Source organism: Peromyscus maniculatus, chromosome 10 (genome assembly GCF_049852395.1).
Source record: "Peromyscus maniculatus bairdii isolate BWxNUB_F1_BW_parent chromosome 10, HU_Pman_BW_mat_3.1, whole genome shotgun sequence".
In the NCBI taxonomy this organism is placed as follows: domain Eukaryota; kingdom Metazoa; phylum Chordata; class Mammalia; order Rodentia; family Cricetidae; genus Peromyscus; species Peromyscus maniculatus.
In genome coordinates this window covers 85,122,302-85,141,323 of record NC_134861.1, presented here as the reverse complement: position 1 = coordinate 85,141,323, position 19,022 = coordinate 85,122,302, and the positions used below count along the sequence as shown (strand labels likewise).

General features: G+C 40.3%; 1 protein-coding gene and 1 pseudogene across 1 annotated transcript in view; both read right to left on the bottom strand.

The window, feature by feature from the left end:
- The window catches only part of LOC143267493 (albumin-like), a 34,361-nt gene that overhangs the window by 10,418 nt on the left and 4,921 nt on the right, over nucleotides 1-19,022 (bottom strand). Inside the window, 1 exon segment of the mRNA XM_076545641.1 lies at nucleotides 6,254-6,386. Within this exon segment, the coding sequence (XP_076401756.1) occupies nucleotides 6,254-6,386 (133 nt within the window).
- On the bottom strand, nucleotides 360-5,720 carry LOC121829679 (RE1-silencing transcription factor pseudogene; annotated as a pseudogene).

Sequence of the window (19,022 nt, the reverse complement as noted above, 5' to 3'; positions counted from 1 at the left end):
TTTTTGCAAAAAAACAAAATAGGGGGAGGGGTTTCTTCAGCATTTCAGTCCACGAGTAACAGTATCCTAACAGGAAAGTGTTCTCTCACTGTCAACATAGAATGAACTGCTGCTGGAGGTCAACTTGGGCTTTAATTTGCATTAGCACTTACATGCATAGTAGTCCAAGTTGTTGACCTCATGACTTTAAAAAGTAACTCTAAAAAAGTAAAATGGCCCTTCTTGGAAGACTAAAGAAAGACATCCAGCCACAGTTGTAAAAAGTCTCATCAAAACAATATACCTTTTATGAATTATGCCTCAATTTAAAAAAAAATAGCCCCAAATAAGAAGCAGCTCTGAAAAAGAAAATATAACTTAAGATATTTGAAAAAAACAAGGTGAATACAGGTTCAAAAATAATTAAGATATATTTTCCTAAGGATACCTAGAAGTACGCTTTAAAGAATTCTACCATTTCAAGTTTACCACTAGTTACTAGATACCTATTTACAAACAAGATGTTCACTTTTTTTGTTCCTTTATCAAGAGAAAAATCTACCTTCAGACTATGAGGGTGGTGATGGGGAGGGACTAGAAAACAAGATTCAAACAATCCCATGCAAATATCACATTTTTCAAATGGAAGAACTCCAAACTGCACTAGAAGTTCCAATCACTAAGACACTTTCCATTGAAATGATTTAAGTACAACTACATGGCACCAAGGTTTAGGCCTAATATAGGCCTGACAACCAAGTCCTTGTTTTCTGGAAGAAAGTCCTCAAAAGTCCCACTCAATTCCACATAACAATACTTCAAAGATCAATTAGGTTTTCATTTCCTTAATATTTTTGTTTTTGACTTCTAATCTTAAAGACTAGATTAAAACTTAGCTCATTTCCCAGAAGGCATTGCTTCCCTTTGCTCTATGAAAGAGTCCACCAAGACCTCTTCCTCAAAACCATCTAGCCCCCTGCCTCCAGCCTGTGCTTGTGATGCATCTTTCTCAACATCCATCCCGCCTTTCTTCACTGCACTGCAAAAGCTAACAGATTAAGTATCTGTTTTCTTACATTAACTCCCTAGGATTTGCTAAGGTTTTTGCAAGTCACTAGGTAACACATACAGTCCTAAGGAAATAATGTCACTTAAAAATCAGCACTGGACACTAATTAAAGCGAGCTTGTGTGTATCCACTGCCTTAAACTAAAGTGAGGCATTGCTTACAAACTGTGACGAGCCGCCCTCCACTGGCCAGCTCACCACTCCTGCCCCTTGGCTGTTTTTCCAAGGAAGTATACATTAACCAGATGGCGATTGAGGCACCTGCTGCAATCCTCTTCTCTTCTGAAAGACCGATCACAGAAAACACAAACAAACTCTCCCTCGGTCATTCCAACTGCCAACCCCTCCTTCCCACCTTCTGAACCTGCTTCCTGTGGCACTGGCCGAGACCCACACAGCCCAGAATCATCACTTCCCTCGGACATACCATCACTCAAGTCACTTCCATCATGGCTGTGGACGCCCCCCCGTCCTCATCAATGTCCTGTGACTCATCCTCAGCCAAAGTGATAGGAGGCGAGGCCGTTACGGTTGGTGATGGGACAGGAGGCAATGGTGACGCCGGTTTGGGTGCTGAGGCTTTCACAGGGACACTGTCTGGGTTCTGCTCAGTGTCCACTTCCATTTCACAAAGCCCAGCTGAACCAGTCTGACACTCAGCATGCAACATTTCACCACCTGACCCACCTGAGTTTTGTTCCGAGGATAAGACACTGGTAGATTCCCTGGGAGCAGCAAGCGCAGCTAGATCTTGCCAGCTTCCTCTGTTCCCACTTTCTTGAGAGGGGCCATTTTATTTCCTTCCCTATCAGAGCCAATTTCTTGGTCCTTAGGTGTCTCGTCTCCTCCCGAGCCTCCCCTTGGAAGATCCTGTGCGTGCCTGCCTCCCCTCAGAAGCTGGCCATCTCTAACAGGCACTAAGCCAACTTCAACAAGGACTTGCTCCTGCCGCACCACCTCACTCCGCATGCCCAACTTCTCCTTGGTACTCTCTTTTCGGGGAGAAGACCTTTTGGTGACTGGTTTCACTTGAAGAGGTGGCTTCATGACAGCAGGAGACTCTCCCTGAACAGATCCCATGTGAGGAGGCCCTGTCTGAGAACCTCCACCTGAGCATGGTCCAAAGGACAAAGCAGCCTCTTCTGACAATGTCCCCACTGAGACTCCATGGGAGGAGGCGGCTCCATCTGATCAGGCTCCATGGGAGGAGGCAGCTCCATCTGAGCAGGCTCCATGGGAGGAGGTGGCTCCCTCTGAGCAGGCTCCATGGGAGGAGGCAGCTCCATCTGATCAGGCTCCATGGGAGGAGGCTGTTCCATCTGAGTAAGCTCCATGGGAAGAGGCTGCTCCATCCCTGGAGGCTCCGTGGGAGGAGGCGGCTCCCTCTGAGGAAGCTCCAGGGCAGAAGGCAGCTCCCTCTGAGAAGGCTCCAGGGGAGGAGGCGGCTCCCTCTGAGGAGGCTCCAGGGGAGAAGGCAGCTCCATCAGAGCAGGCCCAGTCTGAGCAATATCCATGGGAGAAGGAAGCCCGGGCTGAGTAGAGCCTATAGGGGTGACCACCACCTGAGTGAGCTCAGGACCGGAAGAGACCACCTCCTGAGCCAGCTCCATGGAAGGAGGCTCTGCCAGAGCCGTCTCCTTCTGCGTCTCCTGAGCAGGTCTGCTGCCCTTCTCACTTGACTTACCTTTTTGAGGTTTCTTCTTTGCACCTTTTTTAATGGAAGTATTTTGCTTTTTATTGTCCCCCTTAGTCTCCTCCGTCTTGCTGTCATCCTTTGGCACCTCGGTACTATTTTTGGATTTGCTTTCTATCTTTTTTTTTTTCTTTTTTGTCACTGGTTCCTTGTTCACAGGCTCATCTGACAGATGGGCTTTAGCATCCACCTTTCTTTTGTTCTTCTTGGCTTTACTGACTTTTTCTCTATTATTTCCTGTATGTACATCTATGTGTTTCGTCTCTGCTGCCTTAGTCTCCGTCTCGGATTTCCGAGTTCTGGTAGTTACCTGGACCACTGAGGCATTGCCACAAGACTTCTTCTCTTTTGAAACATCCTTTTTCTCTAGATTATTAGGATAGCTACACCAGCTTGTTTCTTAGGTCCATTGGCTTGGGAAGCCTTTTCCCAGCCCTTTACTCGGAGGTAGTGTCTGTCTTTGAAGTTAAGGTATGTTTCTTGTATGCAGCAGATGGATGGGTTCTGTTTTCTTATCCATTCTGTTAGCCTATGTCTTTTTATAGGTGAGTTGAGACTATTGATATTGATGGATATTAATGACCAGTGATTGTTAATTCCTGTTATTTTTTGTGGTTGTGTTGTGTTGTCCTTCTGTGGTGTATGTTGGTGTGGGATTATCTATTCTTGATTTTTTATGAATGTGTTTAGCTTCTTTGGGTTGAATTTTCCCTTCTAGTGCTTTCTGTAGGGCTGGGTTTGTGGACAGGTATTGATTAAATCTGGTTTTATCCTGGTATATTTTGTTTACTCCGCCTATGGTGATTGAGAGTTTTGCTGGGTATAATAGTCTGGGTTGGCATCCGTGGTCTCTTAGTGTCTGCATGAGATTTGTCCATGATCTTCTAGCTTTCATAGTCTCTATTGAGTAGTCTGGTGTTATTCTGATGGGTTTGCCTTTATATGTTACTTGGTCTTTTTCCTTTATGGCTCTTAATATTTTTTCTTTATTCTGTGTGGTTAGTGTTTTGATTATTATGTGGCAAGGGGACTTTTTTTTTGGATCCAGCCTATTCGGTGTTCTGTAAGCTTCTTGTATCTTCATAGGTATGCTCGATTGGTTATACTTGTTTCTGTAGTTCCTGTTCGTTTAGTCAGGATTTCTATTTCCAGCATTCCCTCAGCATGTGTTTTCTTTATTGTCTCAAATTCATTTTTCAGATCTTGGAATGTTTCTTTCATCTGTTTAATTGCTTTTTCTTGGCTTGATTTGATTTCTTCCCATTTTTTGTTCATTTTTTTCTTCCATTTCTTTAAGGGAGTTTTTTATTTCCTCTTTAATGGAGTTTTTCATTTCCTCTTTAAGGGAAGTTTTTATTTCCTCTTTAAGAGAGTTTTTCATTTCCTCTTTAAGGAAAGTTTTTATTTCCTCTTTAAGGTAGTTTTTCATTTCTTCTTTAAGGAAAGTTTTTATTTCCGCTTTGAGGGAATGTTTTATTTCTTCTTTAAGGGCCTCTATCATCTTCTTAAAGTCATTTTTAGGGTTGATTTCTTCTGTTTCTTCTGTCATGGTATGATTAGGTCTTGCAGGTGTAGAATCACTAGGTTCTGATGTTGCCATATAGGTCTTTATGTTGTTGCCTGTATTTTTGCACTGGCGTCTACTCATCTTTTCCTCTGTGCGGTGCAGGTGGTGTCTGTGTCTGAGAGTGCCTCTCTTGTTGTAATTTTTAGTCTTGGTTTAGTTGGGGTTCTTGGTTAAATTGGTGCTATTGGGCTGTTTCTGACCCGTCCAGCAGGCCAGGTTATTCGAGGGTCTCGAGGAGGGACCACCTGGGAATCAATGGGGGGCGAGAGGGAAAGGAGACCAAGCGCGTGAAGAAAGACAGAGTCAGTCTGAGTTGCGTCAAGGTCTCGTTTATTGACTGGGTGTTAGAGCTTATAAACAGGGCTTCAGGTAGGGAGGGGGAGCAGGAGGAGTGAGGAGAGGACAAAGAAAATTCCTAAGGGAGGGTCAGCAGGAGGTTGCTTTGGTCCCAGGCCCCTGCAGCTAGCTGATTTAGTACAGGCTCCAAGAAGTTTATTTAATCCTACATTCCTAGGTTAGACTAAAAGCCTCCTATTTACACGAGGTTTGATAAATCGTGGAAGGTTACACAGGTTCAAGACACAGCTGTCCGGAGTCAGTCCCCAACATGTTTCTTCAAGGACAGCTGATTTCAGTCGGTGAATTATATACTTATGATTCTAGTGATCTGTTTTAGTGGCTGGGTAGCACCTTCTTCTGTGTTCCCAGGTCACGTTTTGTTCATTTGTCAACTCCTCAGCTGATCTTGTTTCTTCAGACTTCAAACTGTAGGCATCTGAATCCTCTCCCAGATGGGTTTCAGCTGAGCAGGGTAGTCTCACCAACACCTCCAAGTTGTTGGGTTTCACAGGATCAGCAGTTGGGCCCTGGGTTGTCCCTAGACGGAGTGCCCAGACTTGCCCTGGTTCCAACCCACGGAGATAGCCTCTTCCCCAGGTGTTGGGGCTAGGGGCGTCCCCATTCCAAGCTGCATCCGCCCGTCTCCGTCCCCGGGCCTGTCCACCCCTGCGGCCCGCCGCCACAGGCCCACCTGTGTCTGCTTGTCTCCGCTGCCGGGCCTGTATGTCCCTGTCAGCTGCAGCTGGGTCTGTCTGCCTCAGCGGGCTGCCAACGGGCCTGTATGTCTCTGCTGGCTGCCGCTGGGCCTGAATGTCCCTGTCGGCCGCTGCCACCGGGCCCATCCACCTCCGCAGGTCACCGCCTCGGACCCACCTGCGTCCGCCTGTCTCCGCCGCGAGGCCTGTCCACCTCTGTGGACCGCCGCTGGGCCTGAATGTTTCCGCTGGCTACCACCGGGCCTGAATGTCTCTGCCAGCTGAGGGCCTGAATGTCCCTGTCAGCTGCCACCGCTGGGCCTGTCTACCTCCGCGGGCCGCTGCCACAGGCCTACCTGTGTCTGCTTGTCTCCGCCATCTTCTTGATATGACTTTTTAGTTGTGTGACTAATTCATCTCAGTTCCTACTTCATCATCTTTCATAAAATGAGTGAGTGCCTAAGAAAAACAAATAATTTGCATAATAAATATGTATAGACAAAATGAATGGATTCCAACATCTAGCCTCAGTAAAATTCACAGCTTTGAATTCCATCTCCATTAAAATGTCTCAAGGAAGGACTAAAAAATAAAAAGCAAAAAACAAACAAACTATCTCTTGCTGTCCAGTGTGACAAACGCTATTACACTCCAGAAGTCACCACCATAAAGAGTGGGAAGACAAGTAAACACACATCCAAGAATTCCCTCTCTAGACCATCACTGCTAAATCTTAGAAGGAAGAAAGGTATTAGAACTAAAAGCCATTGGTAATGTAAGAGGGAAGAAGGTTTTCTAATGACATAGAGAAGTCTCATTCAGAGATTCAGATTTCCTAAGTCAACCGTAAGACGGTCAAATCTCTGGGTTTGGTATACAGAGCAGTTCTGTCCCCATCTCCCCAGGGGTCACCTTTGGTGTCAAGCAGGCAGCTTTGTCAGCTTCTGCACAGCACTCAGTCATGATGGCACTGTACTTCTCAGCATAGTAAAGGAGCTCTGGGCCATAGAAGTAAGGGTGTCTTCTGCCGACTTCGTACAAATAGCTGAGTTATGGAAAAAGGAGAAAGCATGTGGTGGTATTGTGTCACCAAAATATTGTGTACCTTAATAAACTTACCTGGGGTCAGAGAACAGACAAGCCACTAGTTAGTCAGTGATAGCACACGCCTTTAATCCTAGCATTCCAGAGATAGAAATCCCTCTGGATCTCTGTGAGTTCAAGGCCACATTGGAAATAGCCAAGCATGGTGACACACACCTTTAATCCCAGAAAGCCAGCCTTTAATCCCAGGGAGTGGTGGTAGACAGCAGAAAGATACATAAGGCGTGAGGACCAGAAACTAGAGGATTTTAGCCTGGTTAAGCATTCAGGCTTTTAAGCAGCAGTTCAGGTGAGAGCCATTGGGATGAGGACGTAGAAGCTTCCAGTCTGGGGAAACAGGACCAGCTGAGGAAATGGCAAGGTGAGATAGCTGTGGCTCGTTCTGTCTCTCTGATCTACCAGCATTGACCCCAATAACTGGCCTCGGGTTTGACTTTATTAATAAGAACTTTTAAGATTCCTGCTACATCTGGCGCCCAACGTTCGTGTTACGAATTCATGAAAAAGCTGTTTGCCTGTGGCCTTGTGAGTCCCAGCTCAGGCCCAAGCTACACTCAGCCAGTTGTGGTGGCGCATGCCGGTAGGATTTGCTGAAGGAGGCAGAGGCAGGAGGATCCCAAGTTTAAGGCCGGCCTAGGAGGCTTGGGAGAACCTTCGGCCCGGACTGAACCACAAACAGTGGTGGGACCATGGAAGCAGTGGCTACTACTCCACATTGCCAGCTCCTTCTCATCGTGTTGGTGACTGCGGTGATGCTGCTACCTGGGACGAAGGGTTTACTGCTGCTGTTTCAGAGAAGAATTGCCAGGACCATCGTGTTACAAGAAAGCATCGGCAAAGGTCAGTTTGGAAAAGTTTGGCAAGACAAATTGTGGGGAGAAATTGTTGTGAAGATTTTCTCTTCTAGGGAAGAATGTTCATGGTTCCGAGAGACAGACATTTATCAGACTGTGATTGCTCCAAACCACAGAGGAGGCACAAAAAAAAAAAAAAAAAAAGTCTGCATGGAACCATGAACACACCTAACAGCAACTTTGAAATCTTCAAAAGGACTATGGTAAAGCCATTAAGCTGAAAGATCTGCTTTGGACTACAAACTGCTTAGAACAATTTCAAGAGGACTAGTTGAGATGATCCAGCCTGACAGACTACTCAAACAAGGACTTGAAACAAGCCCTGAGCTTTCCTATTATGCAGAGACTGGACAAACGATACAGGACTTGATGATTAACCCCAAAATTTTCTTTTCAAGATTCCCTAAAGATATCTTCACCCCTAGAAAGCAAAAAGGAAAAGAGAATATAGATATGAGATAGATCATCGAATCTACTCTGAGAAAAAAGGTAAAGAAATAATAGGATAAATAGGTGGATCATTGAATCTACACTGAAGAAAAAGGGGAAGATATAAAAATGACAAAAGGTAGACTACTGAATCTATTATGAAAAGAAAAAAGAGAAAATATGGATATGATAAGATAAAAAGGGAGATTATGGAATCTACTTTTAAAAAGGAACTACTTGTTTTAAATAAGATAAGTAATGAAAATTTTTTGGTCTGAGTTTATCAGATGTTACTGGATTGGACATTGTTAATATATATAATGGAGTTTTTTATCTGAATCTGTCAAATGTTAATGGACTAGACATCATTAATGTAATTTTTGGCTGTATATATTGTATATGCTTATTGGATAGTTTTTCTTGTATTAGTTATAAGCTTTTTTAATTTTAGACAAAAAGAGAGGAGATGTGGTGGTATTGTGTCACCAAAATATTGTGTACCTTAATAAATTTACCTGGGGTCAGAGAACAGACAAGCCACTAGTTAGTCAGTGATAGCACACGCCTTTAATCCTAGCATTCCAGAGATAGAAATCCCTCTGGATCTCTGTGAGTTCAAGGCCACATTGGAAATAGCCAAGCATGGTGACACACACCTTTAATCCCAGAAAGCCAGCCTTTAATCCCAGGGAGTGGTGGTAGACAGCAGAAAGATACATAAGGCGTGAGGACCAGAAACTAGAGGATTTTAGCCTGGTTAAGCATTCAGGCTTTTAAGCAGCAGTTCAGGTGAGAGCCATTGGGATGAGGACGTAGAAGCTTCCAGTCTGGGGAAACAGGACCAGCTGAGGAAATGGCGAGGTGAGATAGCTGTGGCTCGTTCTGTCTCTCTGATCTACCAGCATTGACCCCAATAACTGGCCTCGGGTTTGATTTTATTAATAAGAACTTTTAAGATTTCTGCTACAAAAGCAGGCATGTTGCTGGAGGGCTTCTCTCCAGGTTCCCCAAGCCCCGCAGTCCTCCAATCCACTTATAAAATAATCACTCAGACACTTATATCACTTATAAACTGTATGGCCATGGCAGGCTTCTTGCTAACTGTTCTTTTATCTTAAATTAACCCATTTTTATAAATCTATACCTTGCCACGTGGCTGGTGGCTTACCAGAGTCTTTACATGCTGCTTATCCTGGCAGTGGCTGCAGTGTCTCCCTCTTCAGCCTTCTGCTTCCCAGAATTCTCCTCTCTCCTTGTCCCACCTACTTCCTGCCTGGCAACCTACTTCCTGCCAGCCATCAGTGTTTTATTTATATAGAGCAATATCCATAGCACTTCCCTTTTTTTCTTTTTTTAAAAAGGAAGGTTTTAACTTTAACATGGTAAAATTACATATAACAAAACAATTGCCGAGCAAGAATTATAGTTACAATATTAAAGAAGATGTCCTATCTATCTTATATTTGTGAGTTTAAGGTTTTATATCTAACTTATCTTTTATCATAACTGAGGAAATTACAACTATCTAGTTTTTAACCACATCAAAGACCTGAGAAGGAACATAATGGTACCTGAGAAATGGTAGATGGATGCAAGCAACTTTCGGGAATCTTGTAAAAGTAGACCAAGACAGCTGGCAGCCTGGACAGTCCCCTAATGTTTCTCAGCATTGTTGGTACATTTAAATTGCCTACAGGACTAGAGTATCTGACAGACCATTTTTAGAAGCAGGAATTCTGAGAGACCGTTTTACCCTGTCTTGGCATAGTACAGTGGTCGCTTTCCTTGTGTCCCGCTTGTCCAGAAAGGACAGCATTATATTTGTACTGTCAGCCGTCAAGGCAAGGGCAGTTCTTTGCCCAGTAGGCCATTTTGTGCCAAAAAGACCAACTTCCAAATGGAAATGTCCTAGAAGCCCAGCATTTTCTCGGGATCAATTGGTGCAGCCAGGAGCAATTGTGTCTCACATCAACAGAATTTTAAGTTATTTAAATGCCATATTCTCTAGGTCTATGAAGTGTTTGAAGATTACCTATCTATCTGAAATATATCTATGTATACATAGAAGACTTAACTAACATGGCTACAGATATGATTATCATAGATGACTAATTATTAATCTATTTTTTAATTATCCATTACAATTTTAAATGAGTTACATAAACATAATACCTCAAACAAGAATAGAAATTAACAAAATTAACTTCAAGTTTGTATCAATAAACTAAAATTTATACCAATGTAAAACATTTTAAACATAAACTAAAATCTATACCAATGTAAAACATTTTAAACAAGTTGTTCTTTAAAAGTAGGTTCATTAATCTACCCTTTTATCTTATCATCTCCATATCCTCCTATATATCTATATCATATCCCCTTTTCTTTTTTAGAAAAGATCACATTTATAATCAACCTGTTTTAAATAAAAATATTGGTTTTTCTCTGTCCCACACCAGAGGGCTCTTCTGATTTGGGACACAAGAATCTCTTAACCATTTTTTTTAAAGCAATATGTCTGGGTTTAGAGGGGGAGTGAGCCAATTCCACCTCTAAAGCCAGCTTGGTATATTTGGGAATTTGGGCGTAGCGTCTGTTAATACATCCTGCTGGAGGGGGGTGCTGTATCTTATGGGGACGCAAAGAAAATTTTAGGCCTATGGGGTAGTCCATGAGGCTGTATTGTGTGAACCAGTTGTCTTGAAACCAGTCTGGATGTTGGATCATCTGGGCCATGGTGTCATCAGAGACCTTTCAGGGGGTCTTGGCTGGTGAAACCTGATGTATCTTAATCTGGAACAAATCCATAGCCTCTGGCTTTCTGTGGAAACAAAAGCAGAACCTCTTTTCCAAAGCAACATATCCTTAAATCCAAATTTTGAAGTCAAGGTACCTTTAAAATATACATTTTGGCATAACTCAACAGCTTTTGCAATCAAATGTTTTTCTTCAGTTACAAATATCAAAGACAACATAATTCAGATTCTCTGTGTGGTAGCCATCTTTACATGGCTTATTTTTTATATTACCTTGAGCCTATTGGTTTAAACTGCACCATTCTAAGACTGAAATGGCGCTGTGGCTGCTGGCTCTGCCCACTTCAGCTTCCCAACATGGCAGTGGTACCTTTTCCGCCAGATCTGGGAGTCATCAAGTCTCAGAAATAGTGGGTCTAAGCTTTTATCAAAGCAGCGTGTAGCCCAGAAACCTCTTTTTTTTAAAAAAATACTAGTAAAGACTAAATCTATCACACAGCTTAATGTGCCTCTGGCAGACACCTCATTTCCGCCATACTACTGGTCAAACGCACACGCCAGGAACCCGCCAGTGTTCAAACCTGCGTTTTGTGGCATCTACCTGCCCGTATGAGACAAGAAGCAAGAACCTGGTTTTGGCTCTGTTTAGAATTGGTTATTAAATATTCTCAGGTTTAAGGTGGAAACACGAGCCGTTGGGCGCCAATACAGGCAATCTTTTCCCACAGCACATAACACTACACAAATGATCAGTCAACCCAAACCCAAAGATTTGTAATTGAACAAGTTTACTCATTGTGGCTATGAGTGATGGCCTGTCTCTGGTCTTCTCAAGAGAGAAAGGTGGATTAAATTTTTGTATATGCATGCAAATATTCACATATGTATATTTTAGTAAGTAGTTAAATTTGGGTGATGTAACATTGTTGACTAAAATGAAAATGATCCAAGGAACATGAACACCACACACACACACATACACACACACACACACACACACACACACACACACCACTTCAGAATATTTTACAACTTCTCAATCTCAGATTTTTCCCACAGGAAATATCTGTTTTCAAGATCAAAATATCTTTGATTTTTGTATTGTCATTTTGCATAGTTTTTTTGTATCAAATGTTAAATTTTTAAAAATTACCTCAAGGTAAAACTTTCCCAGGCTTGATGAAGATATTTGAGTTTTTTATAACTACTAGTGTAAGTGTTCCTGGCACAGCTATTGCTCAGTTTTTAATTTAAAACATAGATATCTGTTTACTTACTGTCCTATCAATATGGCAGTATTTTGTAGATGTAACCAACTGTCTTATTAAATAAGAAACACAGAACCAATGTAAAAGAGAAAGCCAAGAGGTCAGAGCTAAGAGCTAAGATCTCACCCTTCCTCCTGCGGTGGTCAGAGAGCTACTTCCTGTGTGTATGTCTTTTCATAGTCTTTTGTTCTGCCTTCTCATTGGTTGTAAACACAAACCCGTGACTGCCTCATCACTGCCTGTATGTACACCTCCCCCCAGGTCTTAAAGGCATATGTCTCCAATGCCAGCTGTATCCCTGAACACACAGAGATCTACCTAGCTCTTCTACCAAGTGCTGGGATTAAAGGCGTGTGCCACCACCGCCACACTCTTGCTATGGCTCTAATAGCTCTGACCCCCGGGCAACTTTATTTATTAACATACAATCAAAATCACATTTCAGTACAATTAGAATACCAACACATTTCCCCTTTTCTATTTTAATAAAAAGAAAAAAAGGAAAAGGTTATAACTAACATAATAAAAACTATATACAAAAGTACAATAACTATATAGAATATATACAAGTAATAATTACCTAACCAATGTCTAATCCACTTGTATTTGACAAATCAGAGAAAATAATTCCATTATCTATCCTATTTTTGTAAATCCTAAATGTATCTAATTCACTTTCCATCCTAATTAATCTTCAATTGTACCTAACTAATCTTCAACTATAACTAACTAATCTTCAACTCCCTCAGAGATCCAAGAAGGAAATATTAGCTAACAAAAATAAACACAGGAAGTACATGCAAGCAACTTCCAAAAATTTGTGAGTTGACAGAAACAACCTGCTGCCTGGACAGTCACCTTAGGTTTCTCCGCAGTGTTGGGGCATCATCTTCAGCTGATAGGCTTAGTGTATCTGACAGACTCATTTGTGAAGTAGGATGTACACAAGGTCAACAGTTCAACCTCACATTGGGTGAGAGCAGTCCATGTACCAGAAACACCTGAATTCCACTAGTGTCATGTCATGATTCAGGATTTTAAATTCTGGAAATTGATGATGGTTTTTGAATTCAGCTGTTAATTCTTCTTGGCTGTGTATAGATGGCATCATCTCAGCATCCCCTTCTTCTCCACATCCCTCTATTAAATGCCAGTCTAATATGGAGAGGCGTGAGCCTTCAGCTGCTGTTCCATTGCAAAACAGAAGCCATTGGTCCTCTGCCTGTTAAGCTGCCTTCGAAGAAAAGGGCACTGTACCCTTTCCAGATTGCGAAGGCCACTTCAGGGATGGGGCCATATTGTCCTGGCCTCAGAAGATGCCTTTTGATAAAGCCATAACCACACTTGTTTTGGCAAGAATCAGTAGTCCTTTGTTTCATGTCCTGTCTGTCCATTTTGTCTTGTTGATTCAAGGATACTTTGTTGTCCAATGGCTAACTTTTGCCACAATGAAAGTTGACTCCATATGCAGTTTCTTCAATGCCCATATTTTCTCTGAAGTAGATTGGTACTGCCAGGAGCCGACACGTCTCAAAAAAGGAAAATTTCTAAGTTATTAAAACATTTGAAATGCCATATTCTATAGATCTCTGAAGGGTTTGAAGATGACCTGTCTAAAATATATCTGCTCAATTTTTAAAGCATACCTAATATGACTACAAGTTCTATTGTAATGTCTAACTACTAAACTTTCATTTCTTTATATCCTAATAGTTGTTAATAATAACATTCAAGGATCAGAAAATTGCATTACATTGTTAAATAAATGGTATAAATACAATTAGAAATATACATATAGCATTTTCTAACAATATCAAATTCAAATTTGTATACAATATAAAACAATACAATCCAATGTAAAGTATTTAAAACTAGTAATTGTCTTTTTCTTTTCTTTCTTTCTTTCTTTTTTTTTAACAAGAACCTTAAATCTAATCTCCTTTGCTTAGCCTTTTTCCTAACCCTTGACAACAACTTGTAACCAACCCCCCTAAACAATGAAAATTATCCCAGACCCAAAACCCATTAAAAAGACCAAAAATCCACCCGCCCCATACCACCTCTTTGGGAATGTGGGTGTCATATTCTTAAAATTGCTTCCTGCTGGGAATGGGCGAAGTTATCTTTATCCTGAAAGAAAAATTTTAGGTTAATTGTCAAATTCTAGGCAAGGTAACTATATCCTTCATTATCCAGTCTGCGTATAATGCCAAAGTTCAGAGTTTATCTCAAGTCCTTATTCAAGTAGTCTTTGAGACTGGATCATCTCAGCTAGTCATCTCAAAATTGCTCTGAGCACCTTGTAGTTCAAAGCTGATCTGTAGATGATATTTGTCAGCTTAATGATATTATTATTGTCCACATGGAATTGTTGTTGTTGTGGGGCCCCATCTTCTTTCAGGGGACTTCAGTTGATGTTAGGCCTGGCCGTGATTTCCTACAGAAAAATGATGAGACTCGAACACAAAGGCATATATATGCAGCTAATTGAAGCCATTTTTCTAGAATTAGTTAGTACTCTATATGACCATTCATATCTTAACAAAGTTTAAAATGTATATATATCTATATATGTTAATCTTGTAAATTTTGATACAAAATTCATATGTTAAGAAAAATTTAAAGAATCAGAGTAGAATCAAAGAGTTGAGATTAGTAATAAAATATTCCCTTAATTAATTTGGATTTTGTCCTGTCCCATAGCAGAAGATGGCTCTTTTATTCTGGCATGATTCAGGGAGTTTGCATTTTCCTTTTAACAACATGCTTGAGTTTAAAGAAGGAGAGAACCATTCTCCAACTCCAAAGTCAGCTTTAAATTTTAATTGAACTGGGACTATTAGAAGACCAATAGTGTTAAATCTTTAGAGAAAAGCAGAAACAAACATTTAGGAAGACATAAAATTTTTTAGATAATATATACCCATATGCCGTTTCACTCTGCTTCCTGGGATAAATGATTTGTCCCTTTTCTTCAGTTGTCTTATTTGTCCAGTGTTCTTCAGATTCCTTAACCTTCATTCTCCTTAAAGACAAAAACAAAAACCTTTCCCCAAGACTAATTTTGGGGATGTTCCTTTTTAGCAAGTTATTATCTGATTAAATGAAAAGGTATGTGTTACTGGTACAAATTAGTGTAAATTGGATGCTCATGCTGGTTGATGAACTATCACCTCCTCTAATTAAGAGCTTTCTCTTGTTCAAATCGAACCTTTATCAGTTTTGATGGTACCCACAGTTTATCTTCTCCTGTAGAAACAAAAGCAAAACCTCTTCCCCAACGTAATTCATACCCTGGTTCCCATTCTGAGGTCAGCACATCCTTAAAGTATATAGGCTGATTTAATTCTGTAGTTTTTTCTATTATCCAATGTCTCTCTGCAGCTGTTGTTCCTTTCTCATAGGCAATGAGAAAATTCAAAGTTAATAGAGCATTATGCAGTCTGTTTCTGGGGGGTTTTGTTACCTGTTTCTGTTTACTTAGCATATTCTTTAGAGTTCTGTTTGATCTTTCTATAACTGCTTGACCTGTAGGATTATGTGGTACACCTGTAATATGCTTTATATTATAATAAGCAAAAAACTGTTTCATTTTAACAGAGACATATGATGGAGCATTGTCAGTTTTGATGTGTGCAGGTATACCCATGATGGCCATAACTTTTAGCAAATGAGTGATTACAGAATCAGGTTTTCAGAACTCAAAGCAGTTGCCCATTGAAATCCTGAATAGCTATTGATAGTGTGGTGTACATATTTCAATTTTCCAAATTCTGCAAAGTGAAACACGTCCATCTGCCAGATTTCATTCCTCTGAGTACCCATTGGGTTACATCCTGCTGGTAATGGCGTTTGATTGTAGAAGGAACAAATAGGACATTTCTTTACTATTTCTTTGGCTTGTTGCCAGGATATAGAAAAATCCTTTTTAAACCTTTACTATTGACATGATGTTTTTTATGAAATTCTGAGGCCTCCAGCACATTTCCTATCAATAATTTATCAATCTCATCATTGCCTTGTGCTAGAGGGCCTGGCAGACCAGTATGGGATCGAATGTGAGTTATATATAAAGATGACTCCTTTTCCTGATTGTATCTTATAATTGAATAAATAGTGAAGTTAATTCTGAAGCATGGGAGATAAATTCTGCAGTCTCAATATGTAATACCACTCTTTCAGCATACTGAGAGTCAGTTACTATGTTGAGAGGTTCTGAAAAATCCACTAATACCAACAGAATAGCATACAATTCTGATTTTTGAACTGAATTATACGGACTTTGAACCACTTTACTTAAATTTTCTGATTTGTAACCTGCTTCTCCTTGTTTGTTGGCATCTGTATAAAATGTGCGAACTACAGATATGGGTTTTTGCCGTACAATTTGAGGCAAGATCCAATCAGCTCTCTTTATAAGAACAATTCTATCACTTTTGGGATATTTGCTGTTAATTTCTCCCAAAAAATTACTGCAAGCTCTTTGCCAAGATTCACTTTCTGTCCATAATTTTTCAATCTCCTCCTTAGTTAAAGGTATCACAATTTCTGCTGGGTCTATTCCTGCTAATTGACGAAGTCTCAATTTTCCATTGCAAATCAAATCAGAGATTTTTTTCCACATAAGTTCTTAATTTTGAATTTGGTTTATTTGGTAAAAATATCCATTCCAATACAATATCTTCCCTCTGCATTAATATTCCAGTAGGAGAATGCCTAGAAGGTAAAATAACCAAAATGCAATCCAGCTTTGGATCAATATGATCCACGTGCCCTTCATGTACTTTCTTTTCTACCAAAACCAATTCTTTCTCAGCTTCAGGTGATAATTCTCTTGAACTATTTAAGTCCTTGTCACCTTCTAAGGTTTTGAACAAATTATTCAGATCATCATTTTTTACCCCAACAATAGTTCATAGGTGAGAAATATCTCCAAATAATCTTTGAAAGTCATTAAGAGTCTGTAGTCTATCTCTCCGAATTTGCACCTTTTGGGGTCTAATTTTTTGTAGCTCTATTTTATATCCTAAATAATTAATAGAATCTCCTCTTTGTATCTTTTCAGGAGCAATTTTTAAACCCCAGAAGGGCAAAATTTTCTTTACTTCTTCAAACATTCTTTCTAAAGTATCTGCATTTGAGTCAGCTAGTAAAATATCATCCATATAAAGATAAATTATAGATTTAGGAAATTTTTTACGTATCACTTCCAATGGCTGTTGTACAAAATATTGGCACAGAGTTGGGCTATTCAACATTCCCTATGGGAGGACCCTCTATTGAAATTTTTTAACTGGTTGAGAATTATTATAAGTAGGCACTGTGAAACCAAATCTTTTTCTGTCTTTTTCTTGTAAGGGTATTGAAATGAAACAGTCTTTTAAATCGATAACTATTAGAGGCCATTCTTTTGGTAACAGAGTAGGCAAAGGAATCCCAGATTGTAGAAAGCCCATTAGCTGAATTACTTTGTTAATTGCTCTAAGGTCTGTTATCATTTTCCATTTACCAGATTTCTTTTTAATAACAAATACAGGAGAATTCCAAGGACTGGTTGATTCTTCAATATGCTGAGCATTTAACTGTTCTTCTACCAGCTCTTCTAAAGCCTGGAGTTTCTCTGTTGTTAAAGACCATTGCTGGATACATACAGGTTTGTCTGTTAACCATTTTAGAGGTAGAGCTGTTGGTGTCTTTGGAAGATCATCAATTGTTGTGCCCTGTTATTGTATAATATGGATGGCTGGTGACCACTCAAAATAATGCCTTCTAATATTTCTCTCAGAAACATGTGCTAGTTTATGATTTGTTTCCGAGATTGGAGAGATGTTAATCTGAGTATTCCATTGTTGCAACAAGTCTCGACCCCACAGGTTCATAGCTATGTTAGCCACATATGGTTTTAATTTTCCTCTCTGCCCTTCTGGACCTATACATTCAAGCCATCTTGCACTCTGTTTCACCTGAGATAATATCCCAGTTCCTAACAGTTGAATGTTTACCTCCTGACGAGGCCAAATTGGATGCCAAAATTTTGGTGCAATTATGGTAACATCCGCACCTGTGTCTACCAGACCACCAGACAACAAAACACCACTTATTTTTATCGTTAATTTTGGTCTTTGTTCATTAATAGAAGTTTGCCAAAAAATTTTCTTTATGTTTTCTCCTGAATTTTCTATTCTCTCTGTTTCATCATCCTGACCAGCATGATTTATTCCAATAGGCATTTGGTTATTTAATCGCTCTGAGCAGGGGTTTCCTCTATGGTTGGAGGAAAGGTTTGAACTGGATTTCCTATGGGGGCCTGCATGAGGCCCCTCCAGGAGTTTCCCGAAAACTGAGGCAAAGGATTACCCTGTCTATCCTTTGTTGATCTACATTCCTTGGTCCAGTGTTTTCCCTTACCACACCTTCTCCATACTCCAGAAGGAAGAGGCATTCTGTTGCCATTGTTCCTTGAAGAAACATTGTTTCTAGGAATGACCTGTTTTCAGTCCCTTTTCAAATGTCCTTGCTTTCCACATCCAAAACATCTAATACTCCTCAAAACTTTTGTAATTGCTTCTCCTACACACATATCATCATGCTCAACATTAGCATGAGACTCAACATTAACCGTGTCTCTAATCTAATGTTCCAAAGGTGCAGATCTTGCCTTTAATGGTCTGATTATTCTTTTGCATGCTGCATTCACATTCTCAACAGCCAAAGATTCAATCATTATCTTACTAGCTTCTGAATCCGAGACCATTCTCTTTACTGCTGAAGCCAGTCTTTGTAAAAAATCTGTGAAAGATTCTTTTGGGCCTTGTATAAGCTTTGTAAATGACTTAGGTTTTTTTCCTGGTTCCTCAACTCTGTCCCATGCATTCAAGGCTGCCGTTCGACATAAAATTAGGGTTTGGACGTCATATAAACATTGTGCTTGTACTGAAGCATATTGGCCCCCAATAAGCTGATCCTGGCAAACTTGTATTCCTTTATCCCTCCATTGTTTTTCTATGTTTTTAGCTTCATCCTTAAACTAAGTTAAAATTTGCAGCTTCTGGCTGGGTTCAAGAACAGCTTGTGCCAGCTCCATTATTATATGTTGACCAAGAGTTTAACATTTGCTTTACATATGGGGAATGCATGCCATAAGATACTATTGCCTCCTTAAACCTTTTTAAATCCAACATTTCAATTGGAGCCCAAATATTTTGTGTAGTCATCTGATCAGGCAACTGCTGTACGGTTACAGGATAAATTAAGGGTGACTGTGTGAAAA